General features: G+C 40.5%; 1 protein-coding gene across 1 annotated transcript in view; it reads right to left on the reverse strand.

The window, feature by feature from the left end:
- The window catches only part of shisa8b (shisa family member 8b), a 43,716-nt gene that overhangs the window by 15,525 nt on the left and 5,965 nt on the right, over positions 1 to 22,226 (reverse strand). Inside the window, exon 3 of the mRNA XM_050060228.1 lies at positions 8,037 to 8,161. Within this exon, the coding sequence (XP_049916185.1) occupies positions 8,037 to 8,161 (125 nt within the window). The remainder of the gene's footprint in view (positions 1 to 8,036; positions 8,162 to 22,226) is intronic.

Raw genomic sequence — 22,226 nt, forward strand, 5'->3', positions numbered from 1 at the left:
GCAGTGAGGCGGCTCGGGTGCCGCTTAAAAAAGTGTGTGGGCCTCTGAGAGAGCAGTGTTCCCCCACTCCCAAAAGTGGGGGAACACTGCTCTCTCAGAGGCCCAAAGTGTTCCCCTACTTCTAATTTTACAAATTATGCACTGGTTGTCGTATGCTGTAAAATTCTGTGAGGCAAATTGTAATTTATGATATTGGGCTTCATAAATGAAATTGAATTGAATTGAACTGAATAAATATGCTCGCCCCAGGAAAAAATGCTTTTCTTCTTGACGAGTTGAGGTGGAGCTGTCCCCGCAACAGCACTTGTTGCTGTCTTCCATGTGTCACTGATGTTTTTCTGTGCTGGTAGGCATTCTTCTTCTTTTGACGTTAAATGACAGACTCAAACACTTGTAGGCAAATATGCTGCCCCAACAGGTCTGGTAGAGTTGCAACAAGTTCTGTCATGTAGTCAGAATTTCGGCATCAACTTGATACAGAAGTATCGGTTTTAGTGACTTCCCTAATCCAGATTAGTTAAGGCTGCAGCAATAAAATCCCAAAGGAGTGTATTGAATGAAGCAACAGTGTTTTTTATTGCTTATGCATTAAACTTTTAATTTGTAAAAAGAAGATTTCATAATCTCTTTTCAAAATTTACACAATCTGGCCTCAAAGTCAAGGCACAGAGAGAATAACAACAGGCCAACACTTGCATCCAATCAGTTGAAATGTGTTTAATTACTGTGTGTAAAGAGCATTACTTTTTCCAAAGGCCTCGGCCTGCCATCTTGTCTACAATGGAAAAACCAATACTGTTCATCTGTTTTCTGTCCAGGCAATCTATGTAGTGTTCCACTTTGCTCTGTGGCTCAGTTGGGGAGCATTTTGCATTACATTTTGTGTTTGTATAGTCATCGTTTGTGCCAGCTTCAATTCACAGTCTCTGCATTTTAAAAATAAAGCAACTGATGTCACGGGGGGAGGTGATTCATGATGCGAAGCGCTGACGTGTCGACCTCCAAATGTCAGCCTTTGAGTTTTCTTAAAACTGTGCTATGACCAAAAACAATACGTGTGTGGACTGCTTTCAGGTGACGTGTTACACAACAGTCTTCAAGCAAAGTTATGACTTCAAATATAACTTTTCTCCTCCTAATGTATAATGTATAGCTGTCATATTGAGTTTGGATGTGATACAATGAGGAGTTTTGTTTTGTTTAATTGGCACAAAGCAGCCTGCTGGACAAAGTTTTTTGCCATCTGTTTTTATTGATCGCAAACAGCCAGTGGACATTTTCCTCCTCTCGGAAGAAGGGGGTGTAATGTGCATAAATATGGAACTCATTAGCATCAATAGGTATCATCATCACCACTGATTTCTCTGCCAAGTCCCCTGCTGTTCGCTATACTGTCACTTCACATTTAGAAGTGGACTCACTCATGTTCCACGCCCATATTTACTTACTTATAGTTCTTTTTTTTTTCCTTAAATCAACATGTTTTGCTACATGCTGGCTTCTTTACAAGACTTCACCATGTCCTTAAAGAACATGCAGTAGCTTTAGGACGTCTGGCCCTCCAGGAAGTGCTGGATGATCATGTCAATCCCCAAGCAGTTGGTGGTTATCAGCGGGAGGAGATTTAATATTTTCCTGTATGCCGACGACTTAAACCTTTTCAAGGGCAGCAACAGGAGGAACGACAGGTGTGAGTTTAGACAAAAGAGAGAAAACGGGAATCAGGAAAACACGGTAGGAGTTACTGAAAAGCCTACATGTAGTAATTATTTAAGAGCTTCAGAGCTCTGCATTTAGGGGACAGACATGTTCGATATATTGGCCTTACACCAAACGACTTTTTAAGGAATCTCACGGTCGCGGACAAACTTCCAATGTTAGAATAAAAAAATAAGAGTTTTATTTCAGTTAGTGTGCACTCCCATTATGACTAATATTTGGCGTAAAGTGCGGGCTGTCGTAAGTCAGTCATTTTCTTGTCTTGACATTGCAAAAAATAAAACACCTTTAATAGGCCTTTTAGGTTTTTAGTCTTGGCTCATGCAAATTCTGAAGTTCAATGACATGAACATTGTCAACAACCAATAGCTGCGCTCTCTTCAGCACCAAACAGGAAGCAGCAAACCGAGTAGATAGTAAACATGGAGGGGACTCCAGGGACACACAACAACGTGAACCAGCCTCAGGCAGAAACTGGTGAAACTGTGGAGTGAACAAGAGTCCGCATTTAATCTGGCGTGTATCTCATCCAACATCTTAAGTTTTGAAATGGTTTGCCTCTTATTCTCACAGTCTCCTCCCACTAAAATAAAGCAGCTAACCTAGTGGTGACTTGAGGTGACAAAATCCAAAACGTTTCAAAAAAGTTTCTTCGCAAATACAGTTTATCTTTATGGATTATATTGATGCAGAATTGACACCTTTTATTTTGTGTTTCTTGAGTTATGTGGTTTTGCAGAAACATAACAAATTCTTAATGTGTCATATTTCTTAAAGGGAGTCTGGCGTAACATCTTGCACCAGGAACAGGATGGTAAATAATCTCAAAAAGAATCTAGTTGAAGTTTTGCAAATGGTGACCCTACAAGATCCTGAGTCCTGAACAAAATCTTTTAGTCAGTGACTAAAAATGTTTATTTTCTTTAGATGTGAGAGGGTGTCGGGCTTCAGTCTTTTAAAAGTCTTTTAAAGTCTTCTACTGTATGGTAGGCATTAGCTTGGTGCAGAGGCTGGAGGGGTGGGAAGGAGAAAGGGAAAGGGAAATTCACTTTCTGGTAACTAAATTTTTGTAATTGTATGCTGTGTGTTGTTAAGTCTTGTATACTTAAAAGCACTAACTAGTTAATTAGCTGGCTTGCTAATGGTGAGCCTATATTCAGGAATCAACAGGGCTAAGCTAACGTTAGCTGTGTATGGTCAGTAAATACCTACAAAGTGTAGGCTGCCTGCTGGCAAAAAACCCTGCAATATTTCTTTTTTTGTTACAATGATAAATACATGTGAGGTGTATAAATAGTAAAGTAATGAGTAATGTAACAAAATTAATTTTCAATGATATATAATTGGTAATTTTTCAAGTAATGTGCCCAACTTCCTATGAATCCCAATGGCAATACCTGCATAAATTATCATACCTAATTTACAAACGTAATTTACAGTACAATTTTTTTTGGTGATGAACTTGCGGGCGGGGTCAGCAGATAAAACAGTGCACATATTCAGTGGGCTGCATACCATGGAAGTAAACCCAGAAGCTAGAAACATTTGGTGAACGTGCCAGGTGAGCATCTCCATTGGAATGGATAGGTGCAATCTTGGCATCTGGTATCATTATAAATCTCTGCACTGCACATGCTGTGTGTGCGTTTTATTTTGACCAGAAGGTGGTCGTTGGTCATGCAGCCATGACACAAGACTCCATAGATTTTGTTTTTAACGGCGCATGACAAGCAACTTCAACATGCCTATAATCAGCCAGCAGAGATCATGTTAGCTACTGAGATCAACTGATACGTGCCCATTAATATTGATGATTTGATAACTGCAGGGCCATGACGTTCTGCAGTATCTGAGTGTTACAGACCAGCCACTTAGGTTACACTGTGAACTGGGTTGCTTTAACTCCCCTAGTCGGTTCACTTCATGGTAACTTGATAGATTTCTTGTGCATGCATTTTGTCTCTTCTTGCACAGGCAACAAGTCACTCAAGAGATGAGACAATAGGGCTGCTGCAGGTGTGGCACATTTGCCTGACAAACATCTGTTTTCCTCTTTTTTTCAGTGTTCGTTATAGTTTGTGAATCTGATGCCCTTTTCAAGTGGATATGATCAATGAAACGCGTCCACTACATGCAGTACGTCACATCATGTCATTAGCAGTGTGTGAAATTATACAGAGCAAGAGATGAGAGATGGACTCAGCAGGGGGCCTCTTATATCAAACCCTCTGCCCCTCTCCCTTCCTTTGAAACACACACCCATGCATACTCACATGTTCACATACAGGCGCACAAAAATGCATACTAATCCATACACACGTGCACAGTCCGTTGCTCTTTAGTAAACAACAGTCCAGGTATTCAAAAATATGATGACACTCACTTGTAGCTGGAGAGTGGTATGCACCTGCTCAAAATCCACGTTACATGTACATGCAAGCTGCTGCATCTGCATGTTTAGAAGATGTATGGAAAATGGCACATGCTGCCTGTAGGGTTGCAGCCTGCTTACATTAACATACTAATTAAACTGTGTGTGTAGTGCACCAGTGTTGCACGTGCAACAAGCATGTGTTCTACTTACAGAGGAAGCTGCGCTATTGTTCAATCTCTCACTCCGTCCTACCAAACTAAGTCTCACCAGCCAGTGCCAACAGTGTGTAACAGACATAACATTTAAAACACTCTTTGCATTGTTCTGCATTGAATCTGTGTCACTGCTGCCAAACCAACTTGATCAGAGCAGACTGTTCTTGGTAAATGTTGAAAAAGTATGAGACTGTAAAAATCATGGACGAAGCTTCCGTGACGTCATGCATTGGTTTATGAACCCCCATTTTGAAGCCTTGAGTTTGGCATTACTGCTGTTGCCATCTTAGTTTTTTCGGGCCAGGAGTGACCATATTTGGGTGGGGGGTAGATCTGACTGAGAAGCTGACGACACTATTGGCAGACAGCCTGTCACTCAAAGTGGCCCGTTCTTAATTATGCTTAACTTTAAGCCTTAATAGAATATAAATGGGTGAGTTATATCAAAACTTTAGGGAGCAAACCGTTTTTGTACCAGGCTGTAAATATGTTTATTTCTTCTGTAAAGTTGGGCATTGTTTTGCATCTCTCTCTCTGTAGTGTTTATGGACCTTTTTTGGTTGTTTTGTCTCATTGCAGTTCCTTTATATCTCCTTGTGGTGATTTTGAATCTCTTTCTGGTCAGTATGTGTTGCAGTAATTTGAGTGACATTTTGCAGATGAAGCCCAGGGCACCCCTGAGACTTTGTGCCCCTGGGCTTGTGCCTGGTAGGCCCGTTCAGTGATCCATCCATGGCTACAAGGCATAACAATTTTAGCATGTCTTTATGCCTTTTTGTCTGTATGTATTGTGCATTATCTATGTATATATTCATCTCCTTCTTTTGATACATGGACGGAAGTTTGTACCATCTGTGATGTGTGTTTTGTATTTTATGGTATGTATGTATCGACGTGTACTTGACATGACTTTGCTGTCCTCTTGACCAGGTCACCACTGAAAAATGGATTTTATCTCAATTAGTTTTTATCTGGATAAATAAAGATTAAATAGAAAAATAGTCAGAAAATGAAGTCTAGGTTTATGAGGTTAGATTAACTGAATAACCAACTCTGTCTCCATAGCAAAAGTTAAAAATGCCAGCATGACGGTATTTGTATCTTCCTCTCTCAACCCTGTTTACACTTGGTTTTAAAATGCTTCTTAGGCCATCCGATCACAAGTGACAGTGCTAAATACAAACACACCACTATATCTTTTATAGTGTAAACACTAATGTGTCCTGATGCATCCTGAGCCCCCAGGAACAGCACCAGGCTTTGAAGCCAATCTGACATAGTGGCCAAACAGTGTAATTACAACTTACATGTGATGCAATTGGGCCCAAAAAGACTTTTTCCCACAGATTTACACATTGTCAAAGACACGTCTCTAAATCGACATAATGGTTTTGTGGTACATCAGCTTTCCAGTACGAACACTTAAAAAACCCTTATTGAAATCATTATGTCGTAAAAGTTGTAAAATTTGCCAGTAGCCGAATCCAGAGTTATTTTCCTACTGTCAATCATGTGAGCGAGCTTGAAACCAAGCAGCTGCGAGGTGGGGTTAAAGGAAATGCTAGTTTGTTTGCTTTACGTGTAATTTTATTCCTGAAGGTCAAATTTTTTTGGCTTCATGTGGCACTAAGCATCATAGGAATGAATGCTGTATCCAGATGTCTATACTGTACACCCATAATGTGTCCCTGACAAGGACTTCTGCAGGAAGTGGTGGTTGTTTTGGTGACATCACGACAACACTCTACAAGTTTCCCATTTTACCAAGAGTTAGATGAAGTGTTGCATGACCATCCATCATTTTGCCCTATGGAAAGAGACGTGTTAGATTCTACTGACAGCGACATCTCCAGCTGTAACAACACACCTGCTAATGCGACTGGTGAGAGTGTGGATGCAATAACTGTACTGTATGTGTGGGCTTTTGTCTTTCCAGTGTAGGTGACGTAAGCAGCAACACAAGGAACCTTTGCAGTATGGGAGAGTATGGAATTTGAATTTTATCAATATTCAGGTCTAGATAAGTGTGAAAAAAAGAAAAGAGAGTGTGGAAAAATGACTGTTTTTAGTCTACTGCCCCATTTTGAAAATATAAAAGCACATATTTCTAAAAATAAATCGATCATATGTGGAGATTGCTTTTCATGGGCCAGAGCGAGCTTGATGACGTCAAAAGCAAGGCAGTAAGTATGGCGACTGAATGCACCCTCCTACACAGCTGCCTCAATGCCTGTACGTCACAGCCTGCAAAACAGCTCTGCCCCCACGTGCGTAATAACTGTACCAAATCTGTACATCCATGACCAAATTAGTTTGAAAGAAATGCTTATTATTAAGCTTGTCTGAACATCTGTGGGTTATGCAGTGATGTAGTCTTTTCTGTGTAGGGAATTAACTTAATTAACTTATTTCATCTCATTTTTGACTCTTGTTTGTATATGTTAAAGGAAAAATAATATAAATAGATAAGGCTAGTAGATTTTCTGCCTCTTTGGGCAAAGATGTTTAACAGTGGAATCCACCTTTCTGCATAGGTGTGTGGACTGAATGGCCGGCTGTTTGTAATCAGATGTCAAATATGATCTAAAAATGTAAGAGAAGTCTGGAAATTTAAGTCTTAAAAAGTATGCAACTTTGAAAAAAAAAAATGTGTGGGATCCCTGGTAAGACAATCTGCACAGAAGTGGTCAGCTGGAGATCCACTTGTGTTCCGATAACTCTTAAAACCAACTGTAAACAGGGTCTAAGGAATAAGGTTAAGGCATCATGTGGTTTTGAAAATTAAATACTGTAATACAAGCTTTTGGCTCATACGTCTCAACAATCTCTGCCTCTACAGCGTTTAGATTTTAAAAAAAAAAGAAAAAAAAAAGACTAAGACAACTTTTAACAATCGGCTCTGTAGTAATCTGAAAGATGTAGACCCAGGACTGTGACTGATAGCTCACCTGTTTGAATCCCAAGTTCAAACATCAGAGATCATCTGTAACATAAAGTGTAAGTGTGTGTGGGTGAGAGGTAAAGAGAGAAGGAGGCCTGTGGGAATACAGTGACAGACTGGAAGAACTCTGGTTGTAGGAAAGAAGGGAGGTTTTTCTTCTGCTTCTTTTTCTTCTTCTAGTCTGCGTGTAATGTGCATGTGTGTGTGTTTTTACAGTGCATGTGTTATTACTGACACAGAAAGAAAAGTAAAATAGGGATTTCTTTTGTGGTCTAAGAAAACGTGGTGTAAAGTTGCTTGCCTCAATTCTGTTGGGGATTTTGGTTATTACATTTAGCCAGCGCTGTGTTATGATGTTATTTTAATAAAGTCAAGGGAGCTCTGAGACTTTTATTTCTGTTTGGAGGTTTTACACATCTTCTCCTTGAACTTTAGTCTGTATTAAGCACGCGAGCTGTCGTTGTTGAACTCCTCTGTCATGAAAATTGCATGGAGAGAAATTCATTCCATGTGCGACCCTGCATATGATACTGTTCATTATGCAAATAGACAAAAGAGAAACATGCAAAATGGGCTGAACCCAAACTGCTCCTTAGAGGCTGTTTGTCGAGCTCCTCTGATGTTGCGTTTTATGTTTTTGTCATTTGGCATGGGAACGTGATTCTCGCTGACATTACACACACAAACACACAATGTCACTGTACTCACTTACACCAGCACATATACACAGGTTTTTGTAGTGTAATGTGTTACAGTGTGTGCGTGAATGCTCTCTCTCCGTACTCACCACTCCTGCTGCGCAGCATCCTGGCTGAAATGCCGTTGGCTCTCCCTCCGCTGGGCGAACTGGCCGCGGCATTTTCCACCGAGCTCACTTCACCTCCCTGCTGCTTCAGCAGGTCTGTCAGTGTCCTGGAGACCAACAATAAAGAAAGTTGCATCAGGGTTACACATTTAAAGGCAGAAAAAAGAGCCCTGATGATCACATCTGCCTGTCTGTGAATGAGAAAACAAACATCATCTGTTATCCAGATGTGTACAGTTGGTCCCCTGAGAAGGCTTTCCTGAACAACTGGAGTAGCCCCCCTTCCACTCACACACACCTACTAACACACATGCATCCACTGCATTTACAGTACATCCCAAGGGAAGGTGTTTTCACTGTGAGTTGTGGTGTGTACATGTGTGTGATTCCTGCCAGCCTTTGTCCATGTGGTTATGTGTCAAGTGTGAAAAAAAGTTGTTGGTGTGTAAGTAGAGCATCTGTAGTGTGTGTTGTGGGGTTTGGGTTGACAGAGATTAGCAGAAGTCACCACATGTGCATACACCCGGCAAACTTACATATGCCATATGCCATTAAGTTGTGGGTCATTTCAAATGTTATGAAACCGCTGTTCCTACAGAGGGCAAGTTAATATATACATCAGTCAAAATTAAAGCATGCATTGCTGCCTTTTAATCTTTACTAGTTAAGAGTAAGCAGCTATAGACTGAGAAAAAATGACTGGAATCACTGTGCCATTCAAAGTCTATTGCCGGCAGCTACTGGGAACACTTTACTTGAAGGTTTCTACATAAGAGTGACATGACACTGTCATAACTATGACATGACACGGTCATGAACCTGTCGTGAACATTAGGTACAAGTCATAAACGTTTATGACTGCTGTCATTAAGTGTCATTCGGTTTTTGTAATGACAAGTTGACATTGTTTGGGTTGTCTTGATTATGACAAGACAATGTCATCCTGGTTAATGTCAAGTTGTCATTATAAGGATATCCCGAACAAATTTAATGTCAACTTGTCGTGACAAAGACAACTTCTGGTAATGTCACTTTAATTAATGTCAAGTTGTCATAATCAAGACAACCCAAACAATGTCAACTTGTCATTACAAAAACCGAATGACACTTAATGACAGCAGTCATAAATGTTTATGACAAATACATAATGTACACGACAGGTTCATGACAGTGTCATGTCACTCTTGTGTAGATACCTTCAAGTAAAGTGTTACCCCGGGAACTTTTAGGGTGAAATGTTTTCTTGTCTGTCACTCAATGCATACGGTGACATTGTGAATCAGTCGACTCACCTAAATATCAATATGACAACTTTTGACAGTTCCATTTGTTTTTATCGTCTCTTTTGCATGACAGACGTTTCAGTGATGACTGAATCTTCAGGGGCTTAGAAAATGGAGCCGTTATGAATTTCAACAGGATTATTGGAACTGTGAATATACTATATCCTCACTTGGAGAAAGAAATTGGCAGAGCATTGTTTTGGTGCGCTCTGGCAGCACCACACAGCTTGATTTACATAGGGCAGGAACACCCACTGGTATCATTAGCTTGTGGAGCACAACAACAGCTATTTAAAGCAGTGGTTCTTGTTTTTTTAATAATGTACCCCGAGTACTCCCTGACCAGTGCCTTATTTTCTGTGTTTGGGCTGTTTATGGCCGTATACCAAGAGACACAGCACCAAAAAAGAATCACAACTGTAGCTAGGCAGTTCAGACACTTGGAAAAAATTTAGATTGAACAGAGCTTCAAAGCTTCTCTTTAGGAAGCTTTCTAAGAATCTGCTGGGATAATGTAAAATAAGTAAAAATAAATATATGTATCATCAGAATAATAAAGACACGTCAGGTATACTGGTTATTATTCACACCTACTTGAATATGATTGGACGATACTGGTCAGTTGTAAATGAGCCAGTGATTGTGAAGCATGAATGAAGCATCTGAAGCCAATCAGCTTATGCAAATGTGACTTTAGTGCCTTGCCCGAACTATCTATGCTATGCTGTGCCAAGTCTGAGCAGATGTTGAGCCTGATGTTCTTGAACTTGACCTGAATTTCAGAGGATAATACACCCTCTCCACGCTCGCAAAATCTGGCATTATGGTCAATGTATGAGACAGCTGAAGCCGCTGCCATTATTCTGGCCAACTTCGTGTGTCATGTGACCTTTTCGAAAGAGGTTTTGAGAAACTGAGCGACACAATTGTTTTAATTTTTCTTTGCATTTTTTTCCACTGCATCTTATAGTCGACAAATTAAATTACCGATTTTAATTTTGCCAATGTTTGCTTGCTGAGACAAATGTTCATTAAAAGCGGCTCATCTCCATGCTGTTGGTGTTTATATGTGTTTTGTTCTGTGTGTCCTCTGATAAATTCCACTCAGCTGTATTTGACTAGCGGCCTTTAAGCTGAGCAACATATGGGCAAGATATGCTGCAATATGGTCCTGTTTGGACTCCGGGCTTGTTGTGTTTGGATGCAAGAAATGCAAAGGAGTGACGGCATCTCACATACACACACACAAACACACACACACACATTCTTATACTTCCTAGTACTAGGACTGGCTATTCGTTTTATTAATTTACTATCAGCTAAAGTGGCACACTCGCCGGCCGCCCAGCCTCCTTCTCACAGCTGATGACACCTCCTTCTTTGTCTCACACTGACACAGATACACACACCCACACACACACACACACACACACATGCACACGCATACTCATCACTTTGAATAAACGCATTTCCTCTCCCTGTGCATTTGCTGAATTTACAGTGTTGATGGTATTCACTCCCTTGATCAATAATTCACACACTGGTGCCTCTGTTTCGCTAACGAAGCTCGTGTGTTTAGCCCTTTCTACCACACACACACACACACACACACACATGCACACACACATGCACAGGTGCACAAAACACACACAACCTCAAGTATGACCAACCTGACAACGACAGCCAGGGGCAGCTTGTTCACACTTAACCTGCCAAATACTTGCAGAGAAATGACTCCCTTTGGCCACTTCTCTGATCATATTTGTGTGTGATGATCTCAGAGAGCAGCAGTGTCACAGAAAGCGTCTCCTGCGGGCACTTTGGTGATAGCATGGAGCTGTTTTGGTGTCAGATATTATAATCATGCCCTTCTTTATCAGCCACATGTATCACATGCAGGCAAATGGTACATGTGTGTACAGTTTGTGTGTGAGTTTGCATGAATAACTTTCGTATGTGACTCCCAAGACTTACTAGCAGCAGAAAAGGACTAATCCACCCTAAAACATAATGATTGTGTTATAAATATAGTAATGGATGGAGTATTTCTGGGCCTGTTTTGCACTTTGGATTGGTTAAAGGAATTCTGGGGAATGTAGGAAATCTCTTAAGTATAAAATTAGACATTTCAAAGGAAAGTAAACATCAGAAAGATAAATTATGACAAGAAATAAGAGCCTAAAATTTCACATATATGAGTTACACTGTGTTTGTGGAGCCTTATTTTGTAACAGAATATTATTCATTCATTCAAATCAATTCAGATCTTAATCATCTTATTGTGAATCCTTTTATATACACTGTGCATGCGTGTGCGTATTAGATTATGACGTAAATTTGTCCCCCACAACAAAAAGACTTTCAACGCCTCCTGATTGCTGTTCCTCTTCTGCAAAGATGTGAATCACTGTCTCTCCTTTTTTCTCCAGTTTTCAATTCTTTTCCCTTTGAGTCTTCTTATTCTTTCTCTCTGCCCCCTCCTCACCTAAACTCAGCCCTAAATCTGTCTCCCCCCCCCCCCCTCTTTAAACCATATCGTTTGTCTTCCTCTCTTCCAGTCTCTCTCTCTGCTCCTCATCCCCTCTCTGACTCATTGCCGTGCAGAGTCCCCCAGGCCTCCACGCACTCTCTTCTCTTGGCTCGCCGCTCAAACAACTTGCTGATTTGGACTTTTAATCTGCAACAAAAACTGCACCTGTCTCGGGGCTATGTAGTGTTTATGGAGCGTTGGCTGAGCTTCATGAGAGTTTTTGCGGATGCCTTTGAAAGAGTGAAGATGGCCGTGCAGCTGGTTAAAAGATTAAGACTCGCAGGGTGGGATGGGTCGACGGAAATAGCATGTGGTGGCTTCAGACGATGAAGTCTAAATCAGTGATATTATGAATGAACAGGTGCATGTTTGTTAATAAAGTGCAGCCTGGATCACTTTTCATATACTGATACTGCTGCTACCTTCATGGTATCATTACAATTCGTCATTCAGTTATTGTTAGTTTCACCAAAATGGAAAAGTTTTTTGCTCACCTCTCTAACTATCACAAAAAAGTCACCTTTATCAGTAGTGGATTAGTTATTTTTTAACAGGGAGGCCCCTGCACGCCAACTCATCTCATCTCTCCCCTTGAGCCGCAGTGCTTATTGGAATGCACAGAACTGAGTAGCATCACATAAGGTAATTTGCAAGACATGCAATTGGTTGTAAACCAGTGCTGTACAATAAACACCAGAAATGCTGCGCTGGATTAAATAGACACACTCCATCAAAATGTGATGATTCTTAATCGGTTTTAGGTCTGGTTCTGGATAAGACGGTGTCTGGATACGGACCCTGACCACGGTCTGCCTATAAAGTCCCATTTCCACCAAGCAGTCTGGTACAGTTTAGTTCAGTTTGGTACACACTTTCTGTGTTTTGACTGTGAAAAGTTGTGGATGGTACCAATGGAACCATTCCTTACTGTCTCCATTTTTGGTCCCCCCCTTTGTTGTGGTACCAGCACACAGATCTGGTACTACAAGGTGGAGCTGTGATAACTGCAGTCCGATAATTGGTCAGTAAGGAACTGTCACTCTTGATCAGGGCTGAGTTGTCGCTGGTTTTGAGGCTGCAACACATTCTCACTCCGACCTCGTCACATATCAAAGTTTGGTCGTGGACCTTTCACGTCCAGATACGACGTGAAAGGTACTCTGGGTGCGTTGGTTGTTGCCGTTCTGGGACGTTGTGTACAGTTATGCCTGTTACATGCATTGTCTTCTTTCAAAATACACTTCCGTTTTCACAACAACTAATGCTCGTGGTTAGGTTTAGGCAACAAAAGCACATGTCATGTGTCATTTGTTTAGGAAAAAGAACAGGGTTCGGCTTTAGAATCGTACTGGTCTCCTGGTTGAAAGTCTGTGTTTGTTTGTGGGTACACTGAAAGTGTTTTGTGAAAACAGGGCTTAAGTGACCTTTGGGGATGGTGTCCTCATCCCCATCTTAAGATACCTACTGCTTGTGATACATCAGAAAACTTTGCTTCTCACTGACATCACATCATTAAAATCTGCCAAAATTCAGAAGATTATCTCTAGCTGTGTCATTGGTGTACAACACTTGAAAACTCCAAAAGTCATATTTCAGCTATAGTTATGAATGATGGTGTCACAGTGAAGTTGACCTTTAAGCTTTTGGATATAAAATGTCATCACTTCATCATTTCATTTAATTACATTTGCATGAATTGTTTTCATAATAAGCATATTAATTATTGAGTTATGGCCAAAAATGTGTTTTGTGAGGTCACAGTGATTCCACTTCTCTACAACATTCTTGCCCTGTATACAGCAAGACCAGTTATGGACAACCTTAACCATATTAATTGTTAAGCAATGGCACACTACCTAAATTATTTTTTAAATCAATTATAGAATTTAGTGTGGATAGGTCTGGCAAAGGCATTTTCAACCCAACTAGCCAAATACAGCTACTTTGTTGGTGGACCTATACTGTACATAGAAATATGACACGCTAGGTACCCTCCTGTGTCTGTTTTGGACATTCTGGGATGGCGTGTCAAATTACACTTGTTATGTGCATACAGTCTTTTTCAAAGTAAACGTACAATGTATGTAAAACACCTTGTTTTTACGTGTTTTCCTTTGGTTTAGGCAACAAAAGCACGTGGTTAGATTTAGAAAAAAACATCGAGGCTTGGCATAAGTAAGGTTGTTGTTAACGTAATGTAACATCACGTGACATACATAACTACTGTAGCATGCTACACGTACTAGCACACTATGTTATTAAAATAACTTCACTGACCCTTGCTCAGTTACCATCTAAATGTAATCAGTTCATCATTGAGTCCACGTGGATGTTTTTGCCAAATTTAAAGGAATGCCCTCAAGGCATTTTTGAGATATCAAGTTCAGGAGAATGGGATGGACAGACAGGTAGACTAATGGACAATCTGAAAACTGGAATTAAAATGCTTGCACTTATAGTCCCATTCCCAGTCCATGCTATGAGTCTGAGCCAAGTGTGATCACATCTCAACAAACCAACTTCCTTTTAAATGCCTTAAATGACTACTGGACTTTGTTGCCCTGAATTAAGATTCTCAGGCAGAGCTCATCCTGATACTCTGAGTTCTTTTTTTCTCTGCTCCTGTAAAGACATGCAAATTGACTTGCTCAGGCAGCTATTACTACAGAGGCATTTACACAAAATGAATACTGTTTGTCTGTGATGGAGAAATCTCTGCTATTAGGAAAACTTATTCGACTATACCATATGTATATATTCCATAAGTAACCTTCAGGTTAATTCTCCCTGGACTCTTTTTACTCTCTAACATGTTACATAAAAGCGATGTGCCTGAGATCTGTGGTATCGTCCATCCTCTCCATTCATATTACAGCCACACTGAGATGAGACTTTGCTAATGTCCTGTAACAATCAATTTCTCCACCCAGATCAGCCACATCAGAATGCCCTCTTAATGATGAGTTACAACTAATATTACAGTAGCTCTTCAAACAGGGAAATCCTCTCTCTGTGCAGAGCGACTCCATTGATTACTCTAATGTTAAATGTCCTGAATACGTACATTTAGAACATACAGAACATATTTCCTGTACATCCTGTCCTGTGCATGCATTAATGCACACAATATTGATCCTGTTATTGCACATGTGGATGCACTTCTACAAATATTCCATTTTATGTCTGGTGCTCTAGTTAAATAAAAAAATGCTTGTAGGCCTAGTCTTTTATTTTTTTTGGTATGAAAATAGCCATCATGCGACAAAGAAGCTTGTGGAGCCTCAATAATAAACACACACTGACACACTGACAGATAACAGTCCCTATTTTTAGTGACAGATACTACTACTATCTGTCACACAGAGACACACACTCGTAAACACACACATGGAGACAGATCACTGATGTCCCTCCACTGGGCTCTTCTGGCCAAAACCATGCTTCAGTTTCTAGACATCATCCTTCACGCAATTTATCTATAAAAACAAAACTTTTCGATAATCCTCTCAAAAAGTAAAATGACTGTGGCAGATATCGCCGTGTCACAATCCCTTTATTCCCCCTCTGCTGTCACTGCTCTCTTGTCACTCATCTCTCCCTCTTTTCATCAAAGGTATAGTTAAAGCCAGTTTCGCTGTCACTGACGATTACTGATAAAGAGAAGATGACGACTTGCATCTTAAACACAGCACACGCACACACACAAGCCTCCACACATATGTAGTTTTATCTTTCTGTCATTAAACCACCCCAAAATACATGGAGGCGATGAGGCATTTACACCTACATTAACATCTGACTGCTCATTTCATAGACATGTAGAGAGCTGTGATTATAATGTGCATGACAAACAGGATTAATGGTGACACATATGGTGATTTTTTTTTCAGTTTCCAAATAGCCCACATACAGTATGTGGGTTATTGTGCAGCTGTTATGCAGACAGAATGTGAGTGGTGGTAGCTTTTAATGCTAAAAGAGCGAACATGTAAAACTCATACCTTGTCAGTTTTCCCTTCAACTTTGTCTTGAATTGCTCTCAGAGCCCATAGTTCATATTTTCACTACTGTTCTTAGGCTACTTGTATACAGCATACCTATTTTTCCCACTTCTCTATTAACCTCTTGTTGTGTTTGTGCTGCTGCAACGCCAAATTTAACTGGAGATCAAAAAAGGTTCATCTCGCCTCGTCTCGCCTTGTCTCATTTCGTCTCGTCTCATGTAGCCTTTCCTTTAAACACAAAGGTTGCTATATGTCATTTTAAGGTCCAGTGTGTAGGATTTAGGTGCGTCTATTGGCTGACATGGAATATAATATTCACAACTATCTTTTCTTTAGCATATAATCACCTGAAACTAAGAATTTTGAATTTTTGTTACCCTAGAGTGAGCTATTTATATCTACATATGGAGCAGATCCTCTTCCATTGAATCTGCCATGTTGTTTCCACAGGATAAACCAAACACTGGCACTAGATAGGACCATTCACATTTTGAATCTACCTCCATAGTTCTCCCACATGCTGAGAGGTTTCAGTTGGTTGCAATCTGCAACTTCACCACTAGATGCCACTAAATACTACACACTAGACCTTTAACACTTTTGTAGATTTTAGGGCCTATTTCCACCAGATGCGTGTTGGTTGCGTCTCTGCTCCGGCACGGCAGCGGAGCCGATAGGATTCAATTCTAGTCAATGTGTCTGTTTCCACCGGCTGTGGCTGTGCTGCGTTCCGGCTCCATCACAGCTCCGGCACTCCGGAGCCCTCCGCAACAGATACGCAGGACTTCTATTTTTGCCGGACACCGGAGCACAGCGCAGCAATTCAGCACAGAGCAGATTGTGCGGGGCAGGAAGTCGTGCACAGAAACACAATAAAACATCCGGTTAATTTTCAAAATAAAATACACAGTGTTCACGGCGGATCATATTTCCCTGCACTACACCTTGAAAACTACATAATGGGCAGAGACAGGCCTGAAGTCAACAGGTCAGAGGTTTTCAGACATCATTTCACCACGTTAACACCATGGATGAGGAGATATTAATCATGGCAGTGCACCGAGATGTCTTCCGGCGGAGCTGCACCGCTCCACACAGCAAACGCAGCCGGTGGGTATTGACGGACGGTGGAGCACGCAGCGGATAACCAGCGCTGCCGTTCCGCAACGGACACGCATCCAGTGGAAATCCGGTGTTACTTTGTTGATTAGTTGCTGCATGAAGTTTTCCATGTGCATATGACCTTCCTTACCTGTAGGCTACTACAGTATACATGATTAGTGGGAACCATATGGATCACATTATTACATAAGCAAGTTTGACCTCCTATTTATAGATTTTATTTTGGCCACAACAGCTCAGCAATACATGAAGACTCACCAGAGGATAATGTTGCAGTTCCCCAAAACAGGTAGTATTTTTCATTCATTTTAAATCTTTGGATCCACCTTATGGGACTTCTTTTTTTGGAAAACGTCCTGATGGCAGACTCCGCCATGTTGTTCTACAGTAGTCCAGAACAGATAAACCAAACACTGGCTCTAGAAGGAGCCATTTGTGTTTTTACGTCAGCCGCCAAAGTTCTCCCACACACTTGGGAGAAGTTTCAGCTCTACAGCCTCACCACTAGATGCCACTAAATCCTACAAAAACTGGACCTTTAATATTTTTTCTGCCACCTAGAAAATGAATCAAATATGATTCTATGGTAATTTAACAGTTACTCAGAGGCCTAGGTATATTGTCTTGTAGGTTAGCTGAATAATTTCAATTGTTTGGTGCAGTTAGCATATGCATGGTTTTGTTTTATGCTAATAAGCTAACTTGTCAACTCTGGTGGTGCTTGGTCAGAAACTTCCGGCATCAGACACTGATGAAAAAAGCTGTTGTTTCACATCAGCATGATAGGCATCCAGTTGCTGTTATTGTTTAACGGCCCCCGGCGGTGTCAGGGGGAAATGCAGCAAGACAACAACGAAAGTTAAGGTGACGGACGTCCAAGTAGGGTGGGTAGGAGGAGTCGTTGATGGGCCCAACAACCACTGATTTTCACCTGGGAGGCCGGTGCTGACTTGCCGTAAGATTGTACAGACAAACCCTGTTCCTTTTTCCTAAACCCAACCATGTGCGTGTTGGCTAAACATAACCACAGGCTTTTGTTGTTGAAGGAAATACACATCAATTCCGATGTTGTACCGATGTAGTGTGTTTGTTATGAAAGAGATTATATGCAAACTGTACAGTGTATGTAACAGGCAGACGTTGACACTTGACGGTGTCCCAAGTGTTAACAACCAACACACCCAGGGTAAGTCACTTTTAAGTAACGCTAGTCTTCTGTACATGGTTATCCGTGTTATAATTCAGCTTTAAGATGAAAGCTGCATCTCGAGTGGTTGTGCTTTCATGCTAACAAGCTAACCTGTTTAGTTTTCTCTTTAGCACAGAGGTTGGCATGTGTTCTTTTTTTTCCCGCCACCTTAAAAATAACCGAAACTTGGTGATGCCTTAGTTCTCAAGTTTCCTATATAGTTTTCTGAGGTGTTATTCAGCCGTGTGATGCAGACACCATCTGAGTGGTTTGGGGGTTTTTTTTGCTAACGAGCTAACTTGTAGCCTTTCCCTCTGGCACAGAGGCTGCCAAGCGATTTTCTTTATTCAGCCACCTTGAAAACGGAAGAAATGCAGTTTTGTGCTAAATTAAAAGTTTCCAAGTAGCTTACATAGTTATCCGGGTTGTTTATAGCTGGTTTTCATGCCTATTTGAAGCTGTAGACAGATGGCCCATTAGAAGTTTTGAAGCAGGATGAAATGGAGCTACAGGGGCCAACTCACTGTGTGTCTCCTGGTCCTATGAACTTCACTTTTGACTGATACAGGTTTGACTGTGACAGACAAAATGTTCATCTTGGAATCAGCTATTTTATACAGTCTTAAAAATGGAAATGACGTCTTCAAGGTATGACAGATAAAAAGCTGCCAATCTTTCAACTGTTCAGATGTCAACCATTTTGCTTCACCCTGACAAACAGACCAAATACAAAGACAAACAGAAACAGCACATAGCCAAACCCTTGAGTCAGTGGGCGCTGACCCACATTTAAGTGCGCGTGGGCCCAACGAAGCCCAGCAGGACTGAGGAGGAGCAAGTAGAGGAGGAGGGAGGAAGGTAAAGCAGCTGGAGGGTGAGAATTGTCACATCTGATACAGCCAGGAAGCTGTCAACTTATATGTCCTTTCACTTTGGGAGGAATTGCGGCGAGTGGTGACGCAGGCGCATACGTGTGCTTTAACACATTGATTTGCAAGCATACATGCATGCAGACATGCTCACACACACAGTGGTGACAGGTGAGAGGTGATAGAGAGTGACAGCTCAACCCTGGAGGTGATCAGAAGGCAAGATTGAGGGGAGCTGAAAAAGTGGAGCAGAGAAGGAGGAAACTTTGAGGAAACTTCTGCATTTTTTCACTCCGTATTTTCTCACATGGCAGGTACTTAGGGCTGGTGTGATTTGCTTCCTGCCTGGAGTGTCTTTTTTCCCTCTCTCCTAAAACCTGAGGAAGTCACAGTGAAACTAGCAACAATAGAGAGGTGGAGAAACAGCATAGCACCATAGATGTGTGAACTTGTGAATTTGTCAATGCATGTGTCTATGCGTGTATGTTCCAGCATGTATACTGCATATTAGTGAGCATGTAAGGTTATAAAGGTAGCAGACATAAACAAGATTTCAGATTTATGAATTAAGATATGTAGGAAAAAAAAAATCTTACTTATCAATTAAAGGTCCTGTGTGTAGGATTTAGGGGAATATATATTTGTGTTTTCGTTACCTCAGAATCAGCCATTTATAGCTACATACCGAGTGGGTCCTCTTCCTCAGAGTCGGCCATGTTGCTTCTACAGTAGCCCAGAGTGGACAGACCAAACACTGGCTTTAGAGAGAGTAGTTTGTGTTTTCACGTCAACCACCATAGTTGTCTTACACGCTTGGCACACGGGAGAAGGTTCAGTTGGCTGGAATCTGCACCCTCACCACTAGATGCCACTCAATCCTATATACTTCTTTAACACTTTTCTAGAATTTACTTTGGTGATTAATTGTGAAGTTTTGTGCGTGTTTGTTATGTTCATGTACCGCTAAACTTCAGTTAAAAGCCTAGTCCCAAAAAATACACCCAGTCCCTTTTACTAGCCTGGTGTGGCTACACATTTCAACAAATAAAGGCCTGTCTCTATTAAACCAGGTTGTTGGCTACTAACTTGAGCTAATATTTGTTAACTGTTTAGATTGTGTACAAATATAAATGTTTAAACTTTTGTCAGTATGAACATGGTTAGTTAGATTCTCCATGATTCAATCATTCAGTTCATTTTACTAAAACCATGAGCATCAAAGAATAACGCTCACAGATTTACCAGCATGATAAATAAGAGAGACGAATAAAAAAAGGTGACCCTCTACTTCTGAAGCGGTCATAAAGTCGAATTATGTGTCCATTCCTTGATTACGCTGTAAGTTATTCATATTCCTTTAGTCCTTACGGGTCCTCAGATCAAAATAATCAAAAGGGTCTTTCATAAAAATGAATCCAAGTTGTGAATATTATATCAACAGGATGAAGTGGTGTTGTGTCGGTATGTTGGGTGCCACAATCCTAGGGTGCGGTAAAACAAATATCATAACCCTTTCTCTCCCTCTGATGTGTGTCTGTCAGAGCTAGATAAAATGAGTGATTCATAATTGATATGTTATCTGAAGCCTCATTTTTATAGAAATAATTTTCATATTGGTTTGAATACACAATTAGACTGTATTTCCCATATTTACTGAGCAACAGTTTTGTGTGAAAGGAATTAAAGGCCTGTCTCATATAGACACCTGTCCCAAATATAGGCCTGTTGATTTCAGTGATATAAGCAAATTATATCCCGGGGTATTAATTTTTTTTTTTTTTTTTTACTTTACTTTATTTGGACAGGGACAGTGCGCATTAATGAACATTGACCAAACATTAATTGAAGTTTTACGGTAACTTTTGTTACCTATAGGCTACTTGGCCACAACAATGCTTAAAGACTCTTTAGAGTAGGATAATGTTGCAATTTAGCCCCTAAAAACAGGATTTATACTGATTTGATATCTCTGCATCCACCTTATGGGACTACTTTTTTTTTGAAAAACTTCCTGACCATTTTATACAATCAGAAGATAAACTTGTAATTTGAAGATAAGCATCAAGTGCCAGTATGTATCTAAGTGAATGAAACTTCACATTGATAACAATGCTTTCTCTCTATCTTATTCTGAAAGAGAATCAATTAATTTGGGTATCACTTTGTGATAAGACATACTTTATTAAGCTTTATAAGTTGATTTGTAATCAGTGGCTTTATTATTGGCTAATGAATGATTAGTAAGCCATTAAAAATGAGAGTTTTATGTTTGCCAGGTTGTGAGAAATTCCTCCCATCATCTTCTAGCGCAATTGGCTTTGTTGTCGTCTTTGTCTAGCTCTTTAATTTATCATGCAGGAATTGTTCAGACCATCCCGACAAAATCCATTTATAGGAAGTTATTAACATGAGCCCCTTTTATTGCAGCCCCCTGCAGATTGCGGTAATGGGACCAACTTCTATAACTGCAGATCTGATGTCTTTTTTGAAACAGAAAAACTTGCGACCCCTTATCAGCGACTTAATCGCTTTCTAACAAGTTGTCTGCAGTTATGAATGTAAGTCATTAGAAAGTGTCACGAGTTCCGCACTCTCTAATAAGCCATCAAGAGAGATTAAGAGCAGTCAAACAGACAATGTTTTACTGGATGAGGATGTACACCAGCAAAAGGGATCTCCTACATCCAAAAGCTCTTCTTATTAATGCTTATTACTCATTTATAAGACATCTATTAAACACTGATAAAGCATTAATTACAACTTTCAGAAACGTTTATAAAGCATGTCTCATTACAAAACAGAACCAACATATTGTGTGAAGGTGTAGTATGTGTGAATGTTCTCTTTAACTGATGGTATGTGCAGTGCAATATATGATTCTATAGCTCAATAAAATTGCACCAATATCCGCCAAAGCTGCCCCTAAAAATTGCATCAACTGCAAATGCAAATGTTCTTAAAATATAATCCATGACACCATATCCTGCTGTTGTTGTAATGTGTGTGTCACAGAGAAAGAGAGAGGGGTGAAATGGAAAAGTGATCCCATTTGTTGCGTGCGGCTGCAGCCCATATGTTTGCTCACGCTGTATTGAGTATTGCCTATCTGTCTGCCTTAAATCAGGGCAGCGCAGTCAAACCCTTTAAGTGACACTGTCCTTTGTTACGTAACATG

Source organism: Epinephelus moara, chromosome 13 (genome assembly GCF_006386435.1).
Source record: "Epinephelus moara isolate mb chromosome 13, YSFRI_EMoa_1.0, whole genome shotgun sequence".
Taxonomy (NCBI): domain Eukaryota; kingdom Metazoa; phylum Chordata; class Actinopteri; order Perciformes; family Serranidae; genus Epinephelus; species Epinephelus moara.